This window comes from Cyanistes caeruleus, chromosome 22 (assembly GCF_971803275.1).
Source record: "Cyanistes caeruleus chromosome 22, bCyaCae1.hap1.1, whole genome shotgun sequence".
Taxonomy (NCBI): domain Eukaryota; kingdom Metazoa; phylum Chordata; class Aves; order Passeriformes; family Paridae; genus Cyanistes; species Cyanistes caeruleus.
This window is the reverse complement of record NC_141722.1, coordinates 7,097,620-7,115,052: the sequence shown is the minus strand read 5'-3', so window position 1 is coordinate 7,115,052 and position 17,433 is coordinate 7,097,620. Positions and strand designations below refer to the sequence as shown.

The window sequence follows — 17,433 nt, the reverse complement described above, 5'->3', positions numbered from 1 at the left end:
TGGACACAAGGGAGAGCAGGCAGCAGGGGAAATATTATTAAATTATTGTTTAGCTGTATATTGTTTATGATTTCTCTCTTGGTGTCCCCTGCTAGTCTCCGTGTCCTGGTTCCCCAGAGCTCCTGAACTCTTTGCTCTCTCCCTCCTGCCACTCCCAAGCAGTGAGACCTCACCCCAAAAAGCTCAGGGATCACTTGGGGCTGGGTCAGGGCGGCTGCTGGTGCAGGAGAGACACAAGGAGGGGACCAGGGGCTCCTGAGCTGCACGTGCAGAGGGAGCTGGGAACCGCTAACGAGGGAGAGGTGCTCAGCAGCACTAATTATCCCACGCTCCTGCTTATCCTGGAACTCTCCCTTTGATCCTCCTGCATTTCATCTGATAATTAGAGGGGGGTTCCAGGGCTTGCTGCTGAGGGGTTTTGGGAGCTGAGGGAAGGAGGTGTCTTGAAACAAGGGACAATTCCAGAGGTATTTCCAGTGCTCTGCCAAAGGAATGCTTGGGACACCACTCACCTTCCTGGCCTTGTTGAGGTACTGCTAAGATTTATTCGTGTTGTCTCTTGAATGGCCTCTTCTTTGTCACATACATCCTTATGGTTTCCCATTTTTACTCAAATTTCATGAGGAACGGAGCTAAATGTTTATTTCCTCCTGCTTTGAAGGGGCTGGAATTGGATTATATTTGTGTCTCATTGCTGCAGTCCTGTATGACCATTCCAATAAATAGATTTACTGATTTAGGTGCATTTCGTGGTAGCTTGTGCAGCAGCAAGTCTAGAGACAGCTCCAAGAACATCCATGGAAAGGGAATTTTGACTCCTGAAGGCTGATAGCTGCAGAGGGAAAGAAGAGCTGTGTTCACCCAGGAATGTGACAGAGAGGAGCCTGTGCCCCACCATCCCCAGGTCCTCAGGAGGTACAACGGGAGCACAGAGTGCCTTTGTCCCCTCTGAAATGTTGTGTTTCCTCCTGAGATAAAGATTAAAGTCCTTCCCGAAGGACTCCCAAACCCAGTGTCTCTGGAAGTGCCAATATCCCCAGCCCTCAACCCTGGGCCAAACACTCTGGAATTCCAGTTCAGGGCTGGTGGGATGATCTCCAGCTGGTTCCCACTGCAGGCTCTGTGAATGTCCCACAGGCCCCACACTCCTGGGCTTGCTGGATGTGAGCTCTGCTGCACAGAGCGCGACAGAGAGCAAACTGGGAGGAATTTCAGGTATGTATGGCTGAAAGCTCAGCAGGCACATTGCTGGGCTGATCTCCATAACCAAGGACAGATTCTCTGTTGTTTTTGGAGATGAAATTTGGGACTGGTTTTATGGGGGTATTTTGGAAGAATGGGAGGCTCAGCTCGGAATAACATGGATATAACATCCCTAAGCAAATCCATCTTGCTGGGTTTGTACCTGAACTTCCCAGAGTTGAAAAGAGTCACATTAATTTCATAAAGAGAGAAATAAATGGCATAACTTGTATTAGTACATTTGAAAGTACCAATCTGATTAATGTTATGTATAAAATGACATGGCTGCACATGGCCAGTGTGTATGTGTGTGTTTGTGGGCACGTGTGTGCAAACACAGATCTCTCCTAAGAAACACAACACATTTGTGCTTCTCTGAAGGTTAATCCAGACTGGGACTTGATTTCCATATTCACTCAGCAAGAACTGATCCAGTCCTTGGAGTTCTAACAGAAATACTGAATGGATTGGAACACCAGGCATTCTTGCAGTCAAATACAGAGAATTCCCTGGTGAGTTATGCTGGGGTTCTCTTGGGTATCAGCAGGAGGCAGGGGGAGAATCCTGTACTCAATAATTCATGGATCCATAAAGATTTTTTTTTGAGCAAGCAATAATTCTTTGGAAATTAAGGCTAATTAAAAGCAATACCATCCTTACAAATGCACTCAGTTACTTGGTTAGGACAATTTTATATTTGCTTCCTGTGCTGCTCCCATGTGCACCCTAATCAGTGTTTCGCTGTAATTGTGAGTAGAGACCATAGCAGAGAGACAGACTCCTGAAAAACTGGATTGTAATAGACTTGAGGGTCTCCTGGATATTTACAGTGCATTAGGCCTTTTTATTTTGGGTCAGTGCAGCTTTAACCCCTGAGCAGTGGTTTATGGCTGATGGGTGCAGAGCATGGGTGAGAAGTGGCTGCTGCTTGCTGGACTTAAAAGGAACAACAGGAACTTTAAAAGATCTCTTTCCTCTGCTCCTCATCCTCAGTGACTGGCCCCACCTTCCTCCCCAGCCTTTCCCAGGTAATCAGGAAGGAAATGTGTGCTGGAACCCAGGGGTGCCATGTCTGGATAGAGCACTTTGGACTAAAGGAGGATGTGTGACAAACAAAATCCTTCTCTCCTGCTGTGAACAAAACAGTGGTGTGTATTTTCCAGAGAGTTTAGACAATTTTAGGCATCAGACATTAAAATTACTCATAAACAGCTTGTTCTGGCATTTCTGCCTTTGCTGTGTGTGCTGCTCACAATTCCCTGGTTTTGCTCAGTGATTGAGTTATTGAACTTGAGAGAAACAGAGCTCTGGAAATCCGTAGAAAGGGATGGAAATGCCTCAGGAGTTTTAGAGAGATGTTTGCTCCCAGGCTGAAGAGCGAAACACCTGAATCCCCCAGGTGCTGCTGCAGTCCCCCAGCGAAGCAAAGCAGGCAGGGACAGAGGTTGGAATTCCTGACTCCACATGCAGAGAGGATCCTGTTTGGAAGTCTGACAAGAAATAAAACCCAGTGGTAACCAGCTGCAGCAGCAGCTTTTCTGTCCACACTGTATTGGCTGTCAAGGAGCAGAGAAGTTGCTCCTCTCCTGAGAAACTCAAATCAACATGAGAAGATCCAAATATGCAAATGCCTATTTACATGTTTTTTGAAATTCCCTTTGTTTTGTTTTGGTTATCCCTTCCTTATCTCTTATCTAAGTTTCTGTTTGATTAAAGTCCTGTGTTGCAGCGTAGTCATGACAACAGCTTTATATCAAGTAGTCTGTTTTTATGGGATTGTGGGATTTAAAAGAAAACTGAACCAAACAAGAGGAGCCCTCGTGTGATCCTGCCCCAGGACCTCAGAGTGACAGAACTGAGTGAGGAGCAAGAACAAAGTTCTTGGTGTGTGTTTGTGACTCCACTGCTCATGCCTGGGACTGTTTGTGGGGGTGTTTCTGGGTGTGTTTTGTTCAAATATAACAGATGTGTAGAAGGGATCATGTTCTGATCACTGTGATGCTGGAATTGCCTTCCTGAACTCACATCAGCCACGAAATGGCTGCAGGGCAAGCCCAGCACCAGGAGCTGCAGAGAGAATTGCCCACAGAAACACAGGTTCCTGTTGGGGAGCTCCTGTGGGATGTCCCCCCAGAGCCCCAGAGGGAATTCAGTCAGATTTGCTGTGTGTGACACTGCAGGACAGCACAGCCCTGAGCAGCCCTGTGTGCACACCCAGCTCCTCGGTGCTGGAACAAGAATTGCTGGGCTAAATTCCTGCGGGGATTTGCACCCTGCTGGGGTGCAGCTCTGGGCTGGAGAGGTGCTGGCTGCTAATCCCAGGGCAGGGGCTCCACTGCACCCGTTTCTAGAAAGGAGGAGAATCAGAGCAACGCAAAACCTCTCTGCAGAGACACTCGGTGATTTAAAGACTTCAGAAGATGTTTGCTCTAATTAACTTGTTGGGAGCTGGGAGCCAGCTCAAGGAAGCACTTCAGCACCTCCTAAATTGGTCAAGACAGGTTCTACTGAGTCCTTAATTTGATCTTCCTAGTGTGTGTTAAAAGCAGTCACACCTTGACTACACCAGACTGTTCTGGCACATCACTCCCAAAGGGTTCCTGAAAAAGGTTCATCTCTCTCACCCCAAAAAGCTGCTCTGTGCACTCATCTTTGTGTTCACCTGTGAATTCCAGGAGTCACCCATGGCTTATTTTTCATGGCCCTGTTTGATGCCAGGAGGGCACACCTCACGTTACCTGCTTTTCAAGGGTCCCTAAATTCTGCTTGCTGTAAGCTGGCCGTGGATTCCAGGCAGGCACACATTCCTGGACACTCAGTTCCTCACTGTGTCCATTCTTTGTTACCATGGCTGTAGGAAGGAAGGCAGGCAGGAAGATGGGGAAGAGGAGTAGGAAAAGGTGTTGGGACACAGCCAGGCTTAGTGTGACCATGAATTCAGCATCTCCTGATGCAGTGAGGTTCTCTTAGCAGTGGGCAGAGAGGAATAAAGGTGTCAGGAAAAAGGGGAGGCTGGTGGATGCCTCACAACACTGATCTCTTACACACCAGTTACAGATTAGCAATAAATAACCTCTGAGGAGAGAGGAACAGACAAGGGAGAAAGATGCATTTTTAATTGCAGTGTGCACAAAGAATGGTTAATGCAGACAGGAGGAGGAGGACAGGGAGCTGCCCAGCGACTGGAGCTGCAAAGAGGCAGCTCTTGCCTTGGGAAAGGGCCAGAGAACTGTTATTTCTTTAATACTTAAGGTTTATTCCATTGGTGATTTCTGTAAGGGATTTTTTTTGCACCATGGAGGCATCACTTGAGTGTAACTAAACTTGTTTTCCAAAATCTTTGCAGAGAAGGGCAACTTCTTGCTGTGTTGTGGGGACTGGACACTGAAGAGGGAAGTCACTAAAAAATTTCTCATTGGTTTTAACAGAAATAGATTTGTGCCCTTATTATTTCGGAGAAAGGAGCAATTCTAGGTTTAGATTTGGAGTCCTTGCCTCCCAAATAAAAGTTCCTTCACTCCTTCCCAGCAGACATTTAATTCCTGCAGGTTTTTTTGAGTTCTGATCTACTCAGACTGGTTATAGAGCTGCACAGGGCGCTGGCAGGGAAGGCGATTTGGAAGAGGCATTTTGTGGGAATGCTTTGGGTAAGGAGAGACATCTCAAAGCTCGTGTCCCAGGCTGTTCTGGAGGCAGCCACAACACCTTCAGTAGCGAGGGGGGCAGCTTCCAGCTCTGGCTGGTGTGTGAGCCCACAGCACCATGACACATCCAGAAAGGCAGGAAAAGCTCCGAGTTCCACGGTGCTCCATTTCCACCCCAACAAAAGGCAGCGCTCTGAAGCAGCAGGATTAAAAGGAGAACAGCCCAGCAGTTCCTGGGAAAGCATTTTTCCTGAGGCAAAGCCCTTCCCCGTGTCCTCGTTCCCAACCTCCCTCCCCTGAACAGCCACCTGTGCCCTCCCTGAGTGCTGGGCTGTCAGAATATCTCTGCTAATGAAGCAGTCTGGCCTGAGGCTACTCGTACTGCAATCCCCATCCCCAGCCTGGCTCTGCCTGCTCACACGGAGCACAAAGAGCAGGGAATCCTGGCTGTGCCACAGCCCTGCTGCCCCCAGACGGGCAGAGGCTGAGGGATGGGTCTGGCTGGCTCAGGAGGTGCTGGTGTGGCTCTTTGGGCACCTGTGCTTTGGTAGGGGCAGTGACTTGGTAGGGAGAGGATTGGTTTATGGATGGAATCTGTGCTGGATTGGATGGATCCAGGAGCTCTGGATGGAATCTGTGCTGGATTGGATGGATCCAGGAGCTCTGGATGGATCCAGGAGCTCTGGATGGAATCTGTGCTGGATTGGATGGATCCAGGAGCTCTGGATGGAATCTGTGCTGGATTGGATGGATCCAGGAGCTCTGAATGGATCCAGGAGCTCTGGATGGAATCTGTGCTGGGTCCTGCAGGGACAGGAGCTCTGGATGGAATCTGTGCTGGGTCCTGCAGGGACAGGAGCTCTGGATGGAATCTGTGCTGGGTCCTGCAGGGACAGGAGCTCTGGGTTCCTTCTTGAGCTCGGGCTGCTCATCTGACAGGTAGCTGGGTGTCTCTCTACTCCCAACCTGTCTTTCCTGTAAAGGGGCAGGGCCTGCATCTGCAATGAGGTTTTAAAACAGCTCAAAGGACCTTTGATCTCAGTTAGAACCTAACTTAGTTAGAGGTTTACTGAAACACATGTAATAAGTTACATTTAGGAAGTTTTCCCTTCTTTTATTGCTTGAATAGTGGAGGAATATCCAGGATAAGTAACCTGTCTCTGAAACTGGTGATAGGATGTGGAGAAAAATCTTTCTTTCTTAAGTTTAAGAGCTGTGCTTGAAGCATTATCTCCACTTAGAAAACACTTTCTGGCACAGGTAACTCTTGGCAGTTGTTGACACATTTGACCTGAGAGAAAGGTTTTGCTTCAAGGTGATGTATCCCAGGGGTGGGGAACTGAACGTTGAAAAATGATCACTATTTGCTCTGTTTGCTGTGGTAGTGCCTCTGTGAGCAAATTAAGAATCATGCTTTCACTTTGGAAACACAGAACCAAAAGCCAGGGAGATTCCTGCCCCCAGACTGGGAAACCTGTTCCAATTGCTCCGTGTGGAGTTTGCAGAGCGTACCTGGCTCCCCCTCTAACCACATGGATTTGCGTAGTGCTCTCTGATCTGCTCTCCAGTGGTGAATCTGTTTACACTAATCCCAAAAGCTCTGCTATTAAAGAGACTGGAGCTGAACAACTGCAGGCTCTGCTGCTGCACTCAGCCAGAGCTCTTGCTCTTCATTACAGGCAGGACTCGCCAGCGGCTCCAGTGCTTGTCAGAGGCTGCTGGGATCAGTCTCAATCTGTGCCTCTTGCACCCCCCAGATTTCCCTGAGTTCTGCCAGAACATCCTCCCTCTGAGAGAAGGGTTCCTGCAGCATCAAGGATCTGTTCCACTCCTCTTCTGCTCTCCTGTGACCTCTCCTGGAGGAAACATGGAGTCTTCCTTTGGAGAAGGCTGTGACCAAGCTGTCCCTGCACTTGAGGTGGAGCTGCCATTAGGAACGGAGCTGGAACAGTAATAACCCTGATGGCTGTGAAGGAAGGAAGCTTTGAGAAAAACATCCCCACTCCCTTATAAGAAGTGAAAAGAAATCAGGCCCAGGAAGCCAAGTTCTGAAGAAGATAGAGTCAAGGGAAGTCTGAAGAAGATCTCAAGGCTCTCAAGAGCCCAGTGCAGTTGGATGTGCCAGGAATGAAGGTTTCTGGGAGCTCAGAGTGAGCTCCTCTCCCCACACAGCCCCTCACCTGCTCTCCATCCAGAATCCTGACTGCCACACAAATGTCTGTCTCCCACAGCCTCTTCCAAGCATTTTCCTTGGATCATTAGGTGATAATAGAAAGTGATTTTCCCCTGTCATCCTGAGCAATCAGAAGCATTAAGAATAAGAGCCTGAGCCTGAAAGCCTGAATGAGAGGGTTTGATGGGTCTGTGGATCTGCCTCCTTCATTAGAGCCAGAAGCAAAGATGGATCCCAGAGCTGGAGTTCCTTGAGAAAAAAATGGCAAGAAACAAGGATTGTGGTCAGGCAGTGTCACGAGCAAACTGAGAAGTGGCAGGGCAGAAATGACCCTGCCAGCTCTGCCAGTCGCTGGCAAAATCCTCTTCTCACCATCTGCAGGGCAGGGCCAATCTGCCCCCACCTCGCCCTGCACTAAGGCAAGCCAGGGGACACGGCTTGGGACAAAGCTGGGAACTGTGTGCTGTTCTGGGAGCTCTGAGGCAGAGCTCACACAGAACTCTCACTGTTCTGTCTCCTGGTAGAGACTCCTGGGTCACATTCCTTGTCCCATGTTTAGGGGGATGATTTATTTTTGTTTCCCTCCTGGGTAGGATTCTTCCTGCCCGGTCAATCCCATTTTGGCATCCAAAGGCAGGGAACCCCATCTTGTTGAGGTGACACGTCCCTGTGACAACCACACAACTTCATTTTGGGCCACCTTGTCCTATTGGGGCAGTTCAGCATGGACCTCATGCTGTGTCTGCCACAGCTTGTGACAGAAAACAAATTCACCCCATGTGTCCTAAGACTTGCTCCATCCATGGATCCATCCATCATCCATCCATCCATTCATGGATCCATCCATCATCCATCTATCCATGGATCCGTGGATCCATCCATCCATCCATCCATCCATCATCCATCATCCATCCATCATCCATCATCCATCATCCATCCATCATCCATCCATCATCCATCCATCCATCATCCATCCATCATCCATCCATCCATCCATCCATCCATCCATCCATCATCCATCCATCATCCATCCATTCATCCATCATCCATCCATCCATCCATCATCCATCCATCATCCATCCATCCATCATCCATCCATCCATCCATCCATCATCCATCATCCATCATCCATCCATCCATCATCCACCCATCATCCATCCATCATCCATCCATCCATCCATCCATCCATCATCCATCCATCATCCATCCATCATCCATCCATCCATCATCCATCATCCATCCATCATCCATCCATCATCCATCATCCATCCATCCATCATCCATCCATCCATCCATCCATCCATCCATCCATCATCCATCCATCATCCATCCATCCATCCATCATCCGTCATCCATCCATCATCCATCATCCATCCATCATCCATCCATCCATCCATCATCCATCCATCATCCATCCTTCCATCATCCATCCATCCATCATCCATCATCCATCCATCCATCATCCATCATCCATCCATCATCCATCCATCCATCATCCATCCATCCATCCATCCATCCATCCATCATCCATCCATCCATCATCCATCCATCCATCCATCCATCCATCCATCCATCCATCCATCATCCATCCATCATCCATCCATCATCCATCCATCCATCATCCATCCATCATCCATCCATCATCCATCCATCCATCCATCCATCCATCCATCCATCCATCCATCCGTCCATCCATCATCCATCCATCCATCATCCATCCATCATCCATCCATCATCCATCCATCCATCCATCCATCCATCCATCCATCATCCATCCATCATCCATCCTTCCATCATCCATCCTTCCATCATCCATCCATCCATCATCCATCCATCCATCCATCCATCCATCCATCCATCCATCATCCATCCATCCATCATCCATCCATCCATCCATCATCCATCCATCATCCATTCATGGATCCATCCATCCATCCATCCATCCATCCATCCATCCATCCATCCATCATCCATCCATCATCCATCCTTCCATCATCCATCCATCCATCATCCATCCATCCATCCATCCATCCATCCATCCATCCATCCATCATCCATCCATCATCCATCCATCATCCATCCATCCATCCATCCATCCATCCATCCATCCATCCATCCATCCATCATCCATCCATCCATCCATCATCCATCTGTCCGTCCGTCCGTCCGTCCGTCCATCCATCCCTACATGGAAAAGGGAAGGCTGGAGCCAGGTCCCAGCTGTCAGGGTGAGCGAGCATCCTGCACGGGGGTGCAGAGGGGTGGGGAGCAGCGGAGCTCGGCCGTGTCCCCGCGGGGCCGGGGCAGTCCCGGGTGGCCCCGGGTCCCTCCCGGGCTGGCGGCAGCCGGCGCTGGCCCCGCCGTCCGTCGCTCACCCCCTCGCCGCTGCCGGCGCGGCGCTTCCCAGCGCCTCCGCTGTTTAAATGGGCCAAGTTAGAGAAGCGGCGGCGGCGGCGGCGGAGGGAAATCTTGTTTGGTCAGAGTCTCCGAAGTGTGCGGTGACTTCTGAGCCCCGATCAATACGTGTCTGTCCCGGCTCGGGGGGCCCAGCCCAGCCCGGCGCGGCGCTCGGGGGCTGCGGGCGGCGGCGTGGGCAGCGCAGAGCTGGCGGGGATGGCACTGTAGATGTCCGTGTGTCTGTGCGTGTGTAGATGTGTTTATATTTATATATATATATATATGTACACAGAGGGATAAGGAGCGTAACACCGCCTTTCTTAAAATTTCCTGCAGGAGTGGGGATTCAAACCCAACTGGCGGGGATCAGGAAGGCTTCGGTGGGAGCGGGGCGAGTCTGCAGCGCGCAGGTGAAGGTGGGCGGCCCCGGGGAAAGTTCGCCGCCGCCCGGGTGTCTGGAGCCCCGCGGGCAGAGCCGGCACCGGCCGGGGCTCCGTCCTCCCGGCGGGCGCCGGCGGGGCGGGGAGGGGTCGCGGAGCGGCGGCGGGGGCGCAGCGTTTAATTTTAATTATTGCATATAAATAAATAAACCAGGTGTCAGTTTAAAGGAAGCAGGGGGGCAGGGTGAAAGGGGGCTGGCTGGGCGGCGGGGAACCCTTCAGCCTGGCGAGAAGGTGGGTTGATCTAGGGGAATCAATAAGCTTTTTTTTTTTTTCCTTTCTTTCTTTCTTTTTTTTTTTTTTTTTTTTTTTTTCTTCCTTAAACCAAAATAATGTCTACGGCAGCAGAGACCTCTCCGAGATGTCAGGTATTAGTCCGGAGGGGCAGATCTGCGAGCCACACAGCAGCTCCCGGGTGTACGGTACATTAGGCTCTCCGTGGGAGAGGGATCCCAGACAGCTCTGCTGGGGAGCCAGCCCAGGAGATTTGTTAGCGGGCTGCTCCGGGGGATACCAGCCACCTCCGGCACCCGAGCGCCAAAGGTGCCTGTGCTGCTGCTGCTGCTGCTGCTGGCGCATTTCATCCAAACTCCAGCCAGAGCGAGGGCAAGTTGAACCGGAGACATTGGAGCCGCTGTGCTTTGGAGAGACGAGGGCGCCCGGGGAGCGCGGCGGCACCATGCCTGCTATCAAGAAGGAGCGACTTGACAGAGAAGAGATGGCCCTGGCAGCTTTTAACCAGCCCATGGAAACCTTACCTGACTACCTCGCGCCTCTGGCCGCCGCTGCCATTCCGGTGGTCACCCCGCACCCGCCGGCTTACGACCAGATCTTTGCCCACCGCGCGTACCTGGGCTTCCACGAGCCCCACCACCCCCACCCGCACCACCCCCACCACCTCCCCGAGGACCTGATGCTGGAGAGGTTTTCCTCCATCCCGGATTTCCAGCCCTTCTTTGACAACGGAGAGCCTTGCATCGAGGTGGAGTGCGGGGAGAACAAGGCGCTGCTCTACATCAATAAGTTGTGCCAAGGGAGCAAAGGACCCTCTATCCGGTACCGGGGAGAGTGGCTCACCCCCAACGAGTTCCAGTTTGTCAGCGGCAGAGAGACGGCCAAGGACTGGAAGCGCAGCATCAGGCACAAAGGTAAAGGCAGCGCTCGCCGTGCGCGGGGTCCCCGCGCCGCCCCGCTGCTCCTCAGCATCCTCCCTCTGGCCGCCGTGCTCGGGCAGCGGGGAGAGCCGAGCCCCCGTGCCCCGCGGCCGAGCCCCCTCCCCGCGCAGCCCCGGGCCCTCCCCGCCGCATCCCCGCGCTCCGGTACCGCCGAACTTTTCCGAGCCATTTGGGAACGGTTGCGTTTGGGGAGGGAGGGTTTTTGGGAGGGATGGCGGGGGGAGGGGGATTTGGGGGGCTGCTCTCAGCTAGAGAGAAGTTTCATGTGGCGCGGGCGGAGATGTGAACAGCGGGCGGGGTGCGGGTCCCGGGGCTCGGGGTGGTCGCTCGCCCGCCGGTGGTGGCGGTGGTGGCGGTGGCGGTGGTGGCGGTGGTGGCGGTGGCGGTGGCTGTGGCTGTGGCGGTGGTGGCGGTGGCTGTGGCGGTGGCTGTAGTGGCGGTGGTGGCTGTAGTGGTGGCGGTGGCTGTGGCTGTAGTGGCGGTGGTGGCTGTAGTGGCTGTGGCGGTGGCGGTGGCGGTGGCGCCGCGGGGAGCGGCAGCACGGCCCGGCCAGGCACCGGCGGGGCGGCGGGCGGGGCGGAGGGAGGGGGTGTTCCCCTCGCAGCTGGGTGGTGCGGGACCTCCGCGGCGCCGGCGGCTGCTGACGGGCGCCGTCCCTGCCTCCCTCCCCTCCCCGGCCGAGCCGGCGCCGCAGTCGCGGCTCCGCGGCGGAGCTGCTGCTGCGGGCGGCAGGTGGAGAGCGGGGCCGGGGGGGCAGAGCCCGGGCGGCACGGAATGAGCCGGGAGCCGGAGGTGTCAGCCCGGGGGGCTGAGGAGCGATTAGGAGGTGACTGACACCTCGCCTCGGTTATTGATCTCCGGAGAGCGGGGGCAGCGCTTGGCCGCCGCGCTAATTGCCGCTGCCGTCTCTTGGCGGCCGGGCTCCGCTGCCTTCGGGAAGGCTCCGTTGCTCGGGGGTGAGTCGGGAGCGGCGAGGCGCGGCGCACGGAGCTCCCCGGGGCTGCGGCACCGAGCCCGGGCAGGGCTCCGCAGGGACCCGCGGGGACAGAGCTGGCTGCGGGGGCAGGCGGGGGTGGCTGCCGGTGGCCAGGCGAGGGGAGGGCTGTTCATATGGAAGCAGACGCGTGCCTCCCCCTCCCCCCTTTCCTGAATAGTTTCCTTTTATAAACGTGCTGATTCTTTTTTTTTTTTCTTCTTCTTCTGCTTTTTCTTCTCTGCTTATAGGGAAAAGTTTGAAGACTCTTATGTCCAAAGGAATCTTACAGGTACATCCTCCAATCTGTGATTGCCCTGGGTGTCGAATTTCGTCTCCAGTGGTAAGATTATTGTTAAACTTCGTGCTTTAGTTAAGACATCTTCCCTCTCCTCTGCCTCCTAACCTTAAAAAAGAAAAAAAAAACCGAAAAAACCCAATCTCTTTATTTCTGTGCTCATGGAACCGTGATCTCTGAGGTTCATGGAGGCTGCCAGAGCTCTGCCTGTGCCGTGAGGGTTCCAGCAGTGTTAGAGGTGAGCAGAGAGGAGCTTGGAAGCAGAGCAGACGGGAAGAGCAGGGTTTGACCTGAAGGAAGCAGCACTCGGTGGGATCTTTGGGTTTTCAGGGGGAGCTGTGTGTGTGCAGAGGCAAATCATTGAGAGCCTGTTCCAAATTCCCACCCCTTCGTTTCTGTGCGTTGTGCAGAGGTGTGAAAGGGGCTAAATAAAGCAAAAGGGAAACGTGATTGTGCCCACGTGTTAAGAGTCAGAACAGCCACAGTTTACAAACCATCGGTGAGGTGAGCTGCATGAGGAGCAGCTCCAATGCTTACAACTCCAGCGTCCTTCATGGCATAGATCAGTTATGGCTTTACAGATCTTTCCTTCCCAACTTTTGGGTTCCTCGTGTATTCTTGCTTTTATCCTGAGACACCCAGAATCTCTCATCAGTGTTTTTGTGGAAAAGATGTTGATGCTATAAATAAAAGGCAACTGAATTCATAGTAAAGTGAGGCATTAAAACAGTTCATTGTGTGTAAAAATAACCATAAAGTACAATAACATCTAACTGGAGGGCAGAGCTGTTGGTTTGGGGAGCTGAAGCAGGTCTTGGTCTGAAAGAACAACAGAGACTTAAAACATTGCCAGTAGCAGTGTGGAAACAGATACAGCTGGAAATTAATGTGCTTTCATCCAGTGGGAATCAACCATCTTTGGTTTTGGTGCTTGCTCGGGCTGGAGTGGACAGTGTGTGTTCACCTGCAGTGTCTGTGATTCGGAGTGGCAGAGCGGGGAGTTTCAGTCCTTCCCGGTGGTGTCTGTGCCTGGCTCTTACAAATACCCACATCCCATGGGCAAAGGGGCTCAGAGCAGTAATCAACAGCTCCATCAATTAACCAATTAATGGGGAGATGTGTCCTGCCCGTGTGCTGTGCAGCCACCCCACAGCACTGCCAGGCAGTTTGTGCTGAAACCTGCCTCTTCCCAGCTCCTGGAGTTCGTGGGACACCCTGTGAGTGGTGTAAGCAGCTTTATCCAGATCTCGAGTTTTTCTGTGCTTTAGTTGCCAGTTGTGCGGCTCAGAGCCAAAAATCTGCCGGTGACAGGGATGTGCTGCTGTTGTGGGGATGCTGAGAAGTGCCTGGCCAGATCTTCTGTCTGCTGGACGTTTTCTGGGCTAGCAGTAGCCAAAAGGTCATAACACACTTTGCTAGCAGCTGCATTTCCAGGAGTTGTGCGGGGATAGGTTCTGCATTTCCAGATGGGACGACAGCTCTGCATGAAACCAGTGGCTGGTACAAACTTTGAGAACTGGGCTTGGAAAGTACAGACAGAGGGAAAAAGAGGTTGCTGCAGTTTTGGGAAAGGAGAAATAAATCTTTTTGGGCTCGCCTCCCACTGCTTCCCCAGCTGGGAAAGGGGGTTTGGATGTCAGAATTTGCACAGCAAGGCCAGAGCCCAGCGAGGACTTCTGTCAGAGCTGTGTTTCTCAATGCTCCCTGCACTTTCTGTGCTGTAATTAGCGCACGTCCCTGACCAAAGGACAGTTCCACATTTTGAACATGAAGTCTTTTAGTTGTGCTTTGTGGTAGCTCCATGCACTGCACATCCAGAACAGTCACACCAGGAGGAGGATTAGGAGTCGGGCACGGTTTATATTTCCCCATTTAGCGATTGCCCATTCAAGCACCGCTGAGATCCAAGGGCTGATTCTCCTCAAAAGCAGAAATGCTTTGTATTTTATAGTGTGATGACAGACTTGCAATGCCCGGTCCTTGTGTGATCGGGTGTGGAGATGGGGAGCTGATCCCGTCTGCAGCTGGTTCCACCGCGCTGAAATCAGTCCTTGGACAGCGGGAATAGGTCAGGAAACCTCAAGCAGTGCCTCTGGAAGGGGGGAAGGCAGCGCCTGTAGGGGTCTGCAGCCCCATCCGTGGGTCCCCAGGGCAGGGACAGGGCTCTCCCTGCGGGAACGGGAACGGGACGTGCCGAGTGTCCCCTGCCAGCCGAGCAGCACCGTGAGCTCCGAGCCCCTGCCCGGCTCCCTGCCGGGCCCGGGGGGGAGAGGAGGGGTCACTCTGGAGGGGAAATTGCAGCGAGCCCCGGCCCCCGGGCTGGCAGCGCCCCCGGGCCAGCCTGAGCCCACCCTGCTCCCCATGGGGCTCCGAGCCCAGTGCCCCCCGGTTCCCCCGGCTCCTCCCGGTTCCCCTGGTGCCCCCGGCCCGCCCGGCCCCCCCCGGTTCACCCGGTGCCCCCCGGTTCCCCTGGTGCCCCCAGCCCCCCCGGTTCCCCATGGTTCACCCGGTGCCCCCCGGCCGCCGCTGGCGCCGCGTTCCCCGCCCGTGTCCCGGGGGGGCTGGGGCCCGGCGCCCGCCCCCCGCCGCCCGGCGCTGCTCGTTCGCTGCAGCTGCAGACGGGGCCGGCGCCGGGCCCCGCTCCGCCACCGACCGCCGGTTTCCTGCTCTGCTCGGGGGAGCGACCCCGCCGGCGCCTCCGCCCCCGGGCTGCCCCCGGGCCGCCGGCCGGCTGTGCATCCATCCATCCATCCGTGGATCCACCCACCCATTCATCCATCCATCCATTCATCCATCCATCCATCCATCCATGGATCCACCCATCCATTCATCCATTCATCCATCCATTCATCCATGGATCCACCCATCCATCCATCCATCCATCCATCCATCCATCATCCATCATCCATCCGTGGATCCACCCATCCATCCATCCATCCATCCATCCATCCATCATCCATCCATCATCCATCCATCCATCCATCCATCCATCCATCCATCATCCATCCATCCATCATCCATCCATCCATCATCCATCCATCCGTGGATCCATCCATTCATCCATCCATCATCCATCATCCATCCATCCATCCATCCATCATCCATCCATCCATTCATCCATCCGTCCATCCATCATCCATCCATCATCCATCCATCATCCATCCATCCGTCCATCCATCCGTCCATCCATCCATCATCCATCCATCATCCATCCATCCATCCATCCATCCATTCATCCATCCGTCCATCCATCCATCCATCATCCATCCATCCATCCATCCATCCATCCATCCATCCATCCATCATCCATCCATTCATGGATCCATCCATCCATCATCCATCCATCCATCATCCATCCATCATCCATCATCCATCCATCATCCATCCATCCATCATCCATCCATCCATCCATCATCCATCCATGCATCCATCATCCATCCATGCATCCATCCATCATCCATCCATCATCCATCCATCCATCCATCCATCCATCCATCCATCCATCCATCCATCATCCATCCATCATCCATCCATCATCCATCCATCATCCATCCATCCATCCATTCATGGATCCATCCATCCATCCGTCCATCCATCCATCATCCATCCATCATCCCTCTGTCCCTCCATCCCTCCATTCTGCCACATTCAAACAAAGCAAAACAAAAAGCAATAAATGTTTGGGTTTTGTCCCATCTCCATCACGTGCACACAGGGTGGTTGTGGTGGCTGTGGCACTGACAGTGGGAATTCATTTGTTTGCTGGGGTCGTGTTTTGCTCTTGGCTTGATTTATATTTGATTCCTTTTATTTGCTGCTTTTTGCTTTTCGTCATCGCGGTTGTTGTTTTCCTTTGTTGCCCTGAGGTTCAGGCGTCAGTCCAAGACTTTGTCAGGGATGGAAGGAGGAACTATCTGCTGCTAACTTCAAAAATTCCAGTAATGAGCAAAATCTGTTGTTTAGCCCTGAGGTTTCTGAGCCTTCTCCTGGTCCCTGTTTTGGGTGCAGGGGTGGAAGGCAGCTCTGTGTCACCCCAAGGGGTGGCTTTGTGTCACTGGTGGTGCTGGGCTCTGGCTCCATCTCCTTCCTGCTCTTCCCCTCCCGGCTGCTCAGTTTCCTTGGAGAGGCAGGAGCAGAGCAGCACCTGGGCAAGGAAGGGAGATCCTTGGGCTACTGAGCGTGGTGGGATCCAAATTCAGAGGCATTGACCAAAAGGGGAATCTCCCACACCGGGCACGAGTCTTCCAGGAGAACTTTGCTGTGGTAAGAGGACTTTGCCTGCTGGAGAATTTCCTTGGCTGCCTGTAGAAGCAGGATTAATTCTGAAATTTCACTGTTAATAGATTTGATTTAGGTTCCTTTCTGAGCTGCCGTGGGCTTAGGGATGGGAGCTGGAGAATGTTGGGGTTTCTGTGCAGGGGACTGTTTTCATAACTTTGCCTTTGTGTCCCTCGGGGCTGCCTCATGAATGTGGAAAAAGCCCCTCTGTAAAGCAGACTTATAAACCTCCAAATCCCCCCAAGGTCTTTGGCACAGTCCGTTGATTTTTATTTGTGGTTTCATGCTGATTTGACTTGTTGCTTATAATCCAGCACATTTTAGTTCAGGTTGGTGTCTGTTGGAGGTTTTGGAGATAGATGGGTTTTTTTGTTTGTTTGTGGGGTTTTTTAGCTCTGTTTTGTTTTCCTGAAGGACTTGGCCAAGGTGGATTTTAACCTGTGTTGCTCTGCAGACTTCCAGGTTCAACTTGAATTCTTAACAGAAGTTGATTCAAACTCTGTTGAACTTCAGCTTTATGGAGGAACTGGAGATAAGGTGTATCCTGCTCTGGAATGGGGTGAGAGACTCCCAGAGCCCATGCAGTGCTGGGCAGGGGTGCTGAGTTTGGCTCCAGCTCGCAGGGTTTCTGCTCTGAGGGCAGTGGGAGCCTCTGTGCTGCTGCTGTCACAGAAAGACCCTGAAACCCCACTGCTTTGGGGTCAGAGAGCACTGCCAGAAGGGGATTTTCAGGGTCAAACAGCTGGAAATGGGGATCAGCATGGCTGGGAGAGGAGCTCTGGAATGCTCTGCGTGTTGGAAATGATTCCTGAT

The 17,433-nt window shown here is 52.9% G+C and overlaps 3 protein-coding genes across 6 annotated transcripts in view; all 3 read left to right on the top strand.

Annotated features, from left to right (window-relative positions):
• Nucleotides 1-397: 397 nt before the first annotated feature.
• On the top strand, nt 398-8,842 carry LOC147649568 (uncharacterized; the record flags this gene model as incomplete). The annotated part of the gene is made up of 4 exons (XM_086860913.1): nt 398-530; nt 757-1,215; nt 1,624-1,754; nt 6,644-8,842. A coding segment is annotated over exon 4 (1,059 nt), but the record flags the coding sequence as incomplete, so codon positions are not given.
• A 949-nt stretch (nt 8,843-9,791) lies between these two features.
• SAMD11 (sterile alpha motif domain containing 11) overlaps nt 9,792-17,433 on the top strand; it is an 87,150-nt gene continuing 79,508 nt past the window's right edge. Inside the window, exons 1-3 of one of the 4 annotated variants that reach the window (XM_086860184.1) lie at nt 9,792-9,872; nt 10,242-11,044; nt 12,296-12,336. In XM_086860184.1, coding sequence (XP_086716310.1) covers nt 10,258-11,044; nt 12,296-12,336 — 828 coding nt within the window. In that variant the 5' untranslated portion in view covers nt 9,792-9,872; nt 10,242-10,257. Of the gene's footprint in view, nt 9,873-10,092; nt 10,131-10,241; nt 11,045-11,750; nt 12,028-12,295; nt 12,388-17,433 lie in introns of those variants that run through there. The other 3 variants (XM_086860183.1, XM_086860185.1, XM_086860186.1) reach the window with 3 other exon arrangements.
• LOC147649567 (uncharacterized) lies at nt 15,196-16,519 on the top strand. Its single transcript, XM_086860908.1, has 2 exons — nt 15,196-15,962; nt 16,351-16,519. The coding sequence occupies exons 1-2, from the start codon at nt 15,196-15,198 to the stop codon at nt 16,517-16,519; spliced, it is 936 nt and encodes a 311-aa protein (XP_086717034.1).

Excerpts from the sequence above, each read along its gene's own strand:
- LOC147649567 (XM_086860908.1), top strand. The coding sequence starts at position 15,196 with ATGGATCCACCCATCCATCCATCCATCCATCCATCCATCCATCATCCA. Across the intron at positions 15,963-16,350 it reads CATCCATCCATCATCCCTCT|GGGTGGAAGGCAGCTCTGTG; the intron begins GTCCCTCCATCC and ends TTTTGGGTGCAG.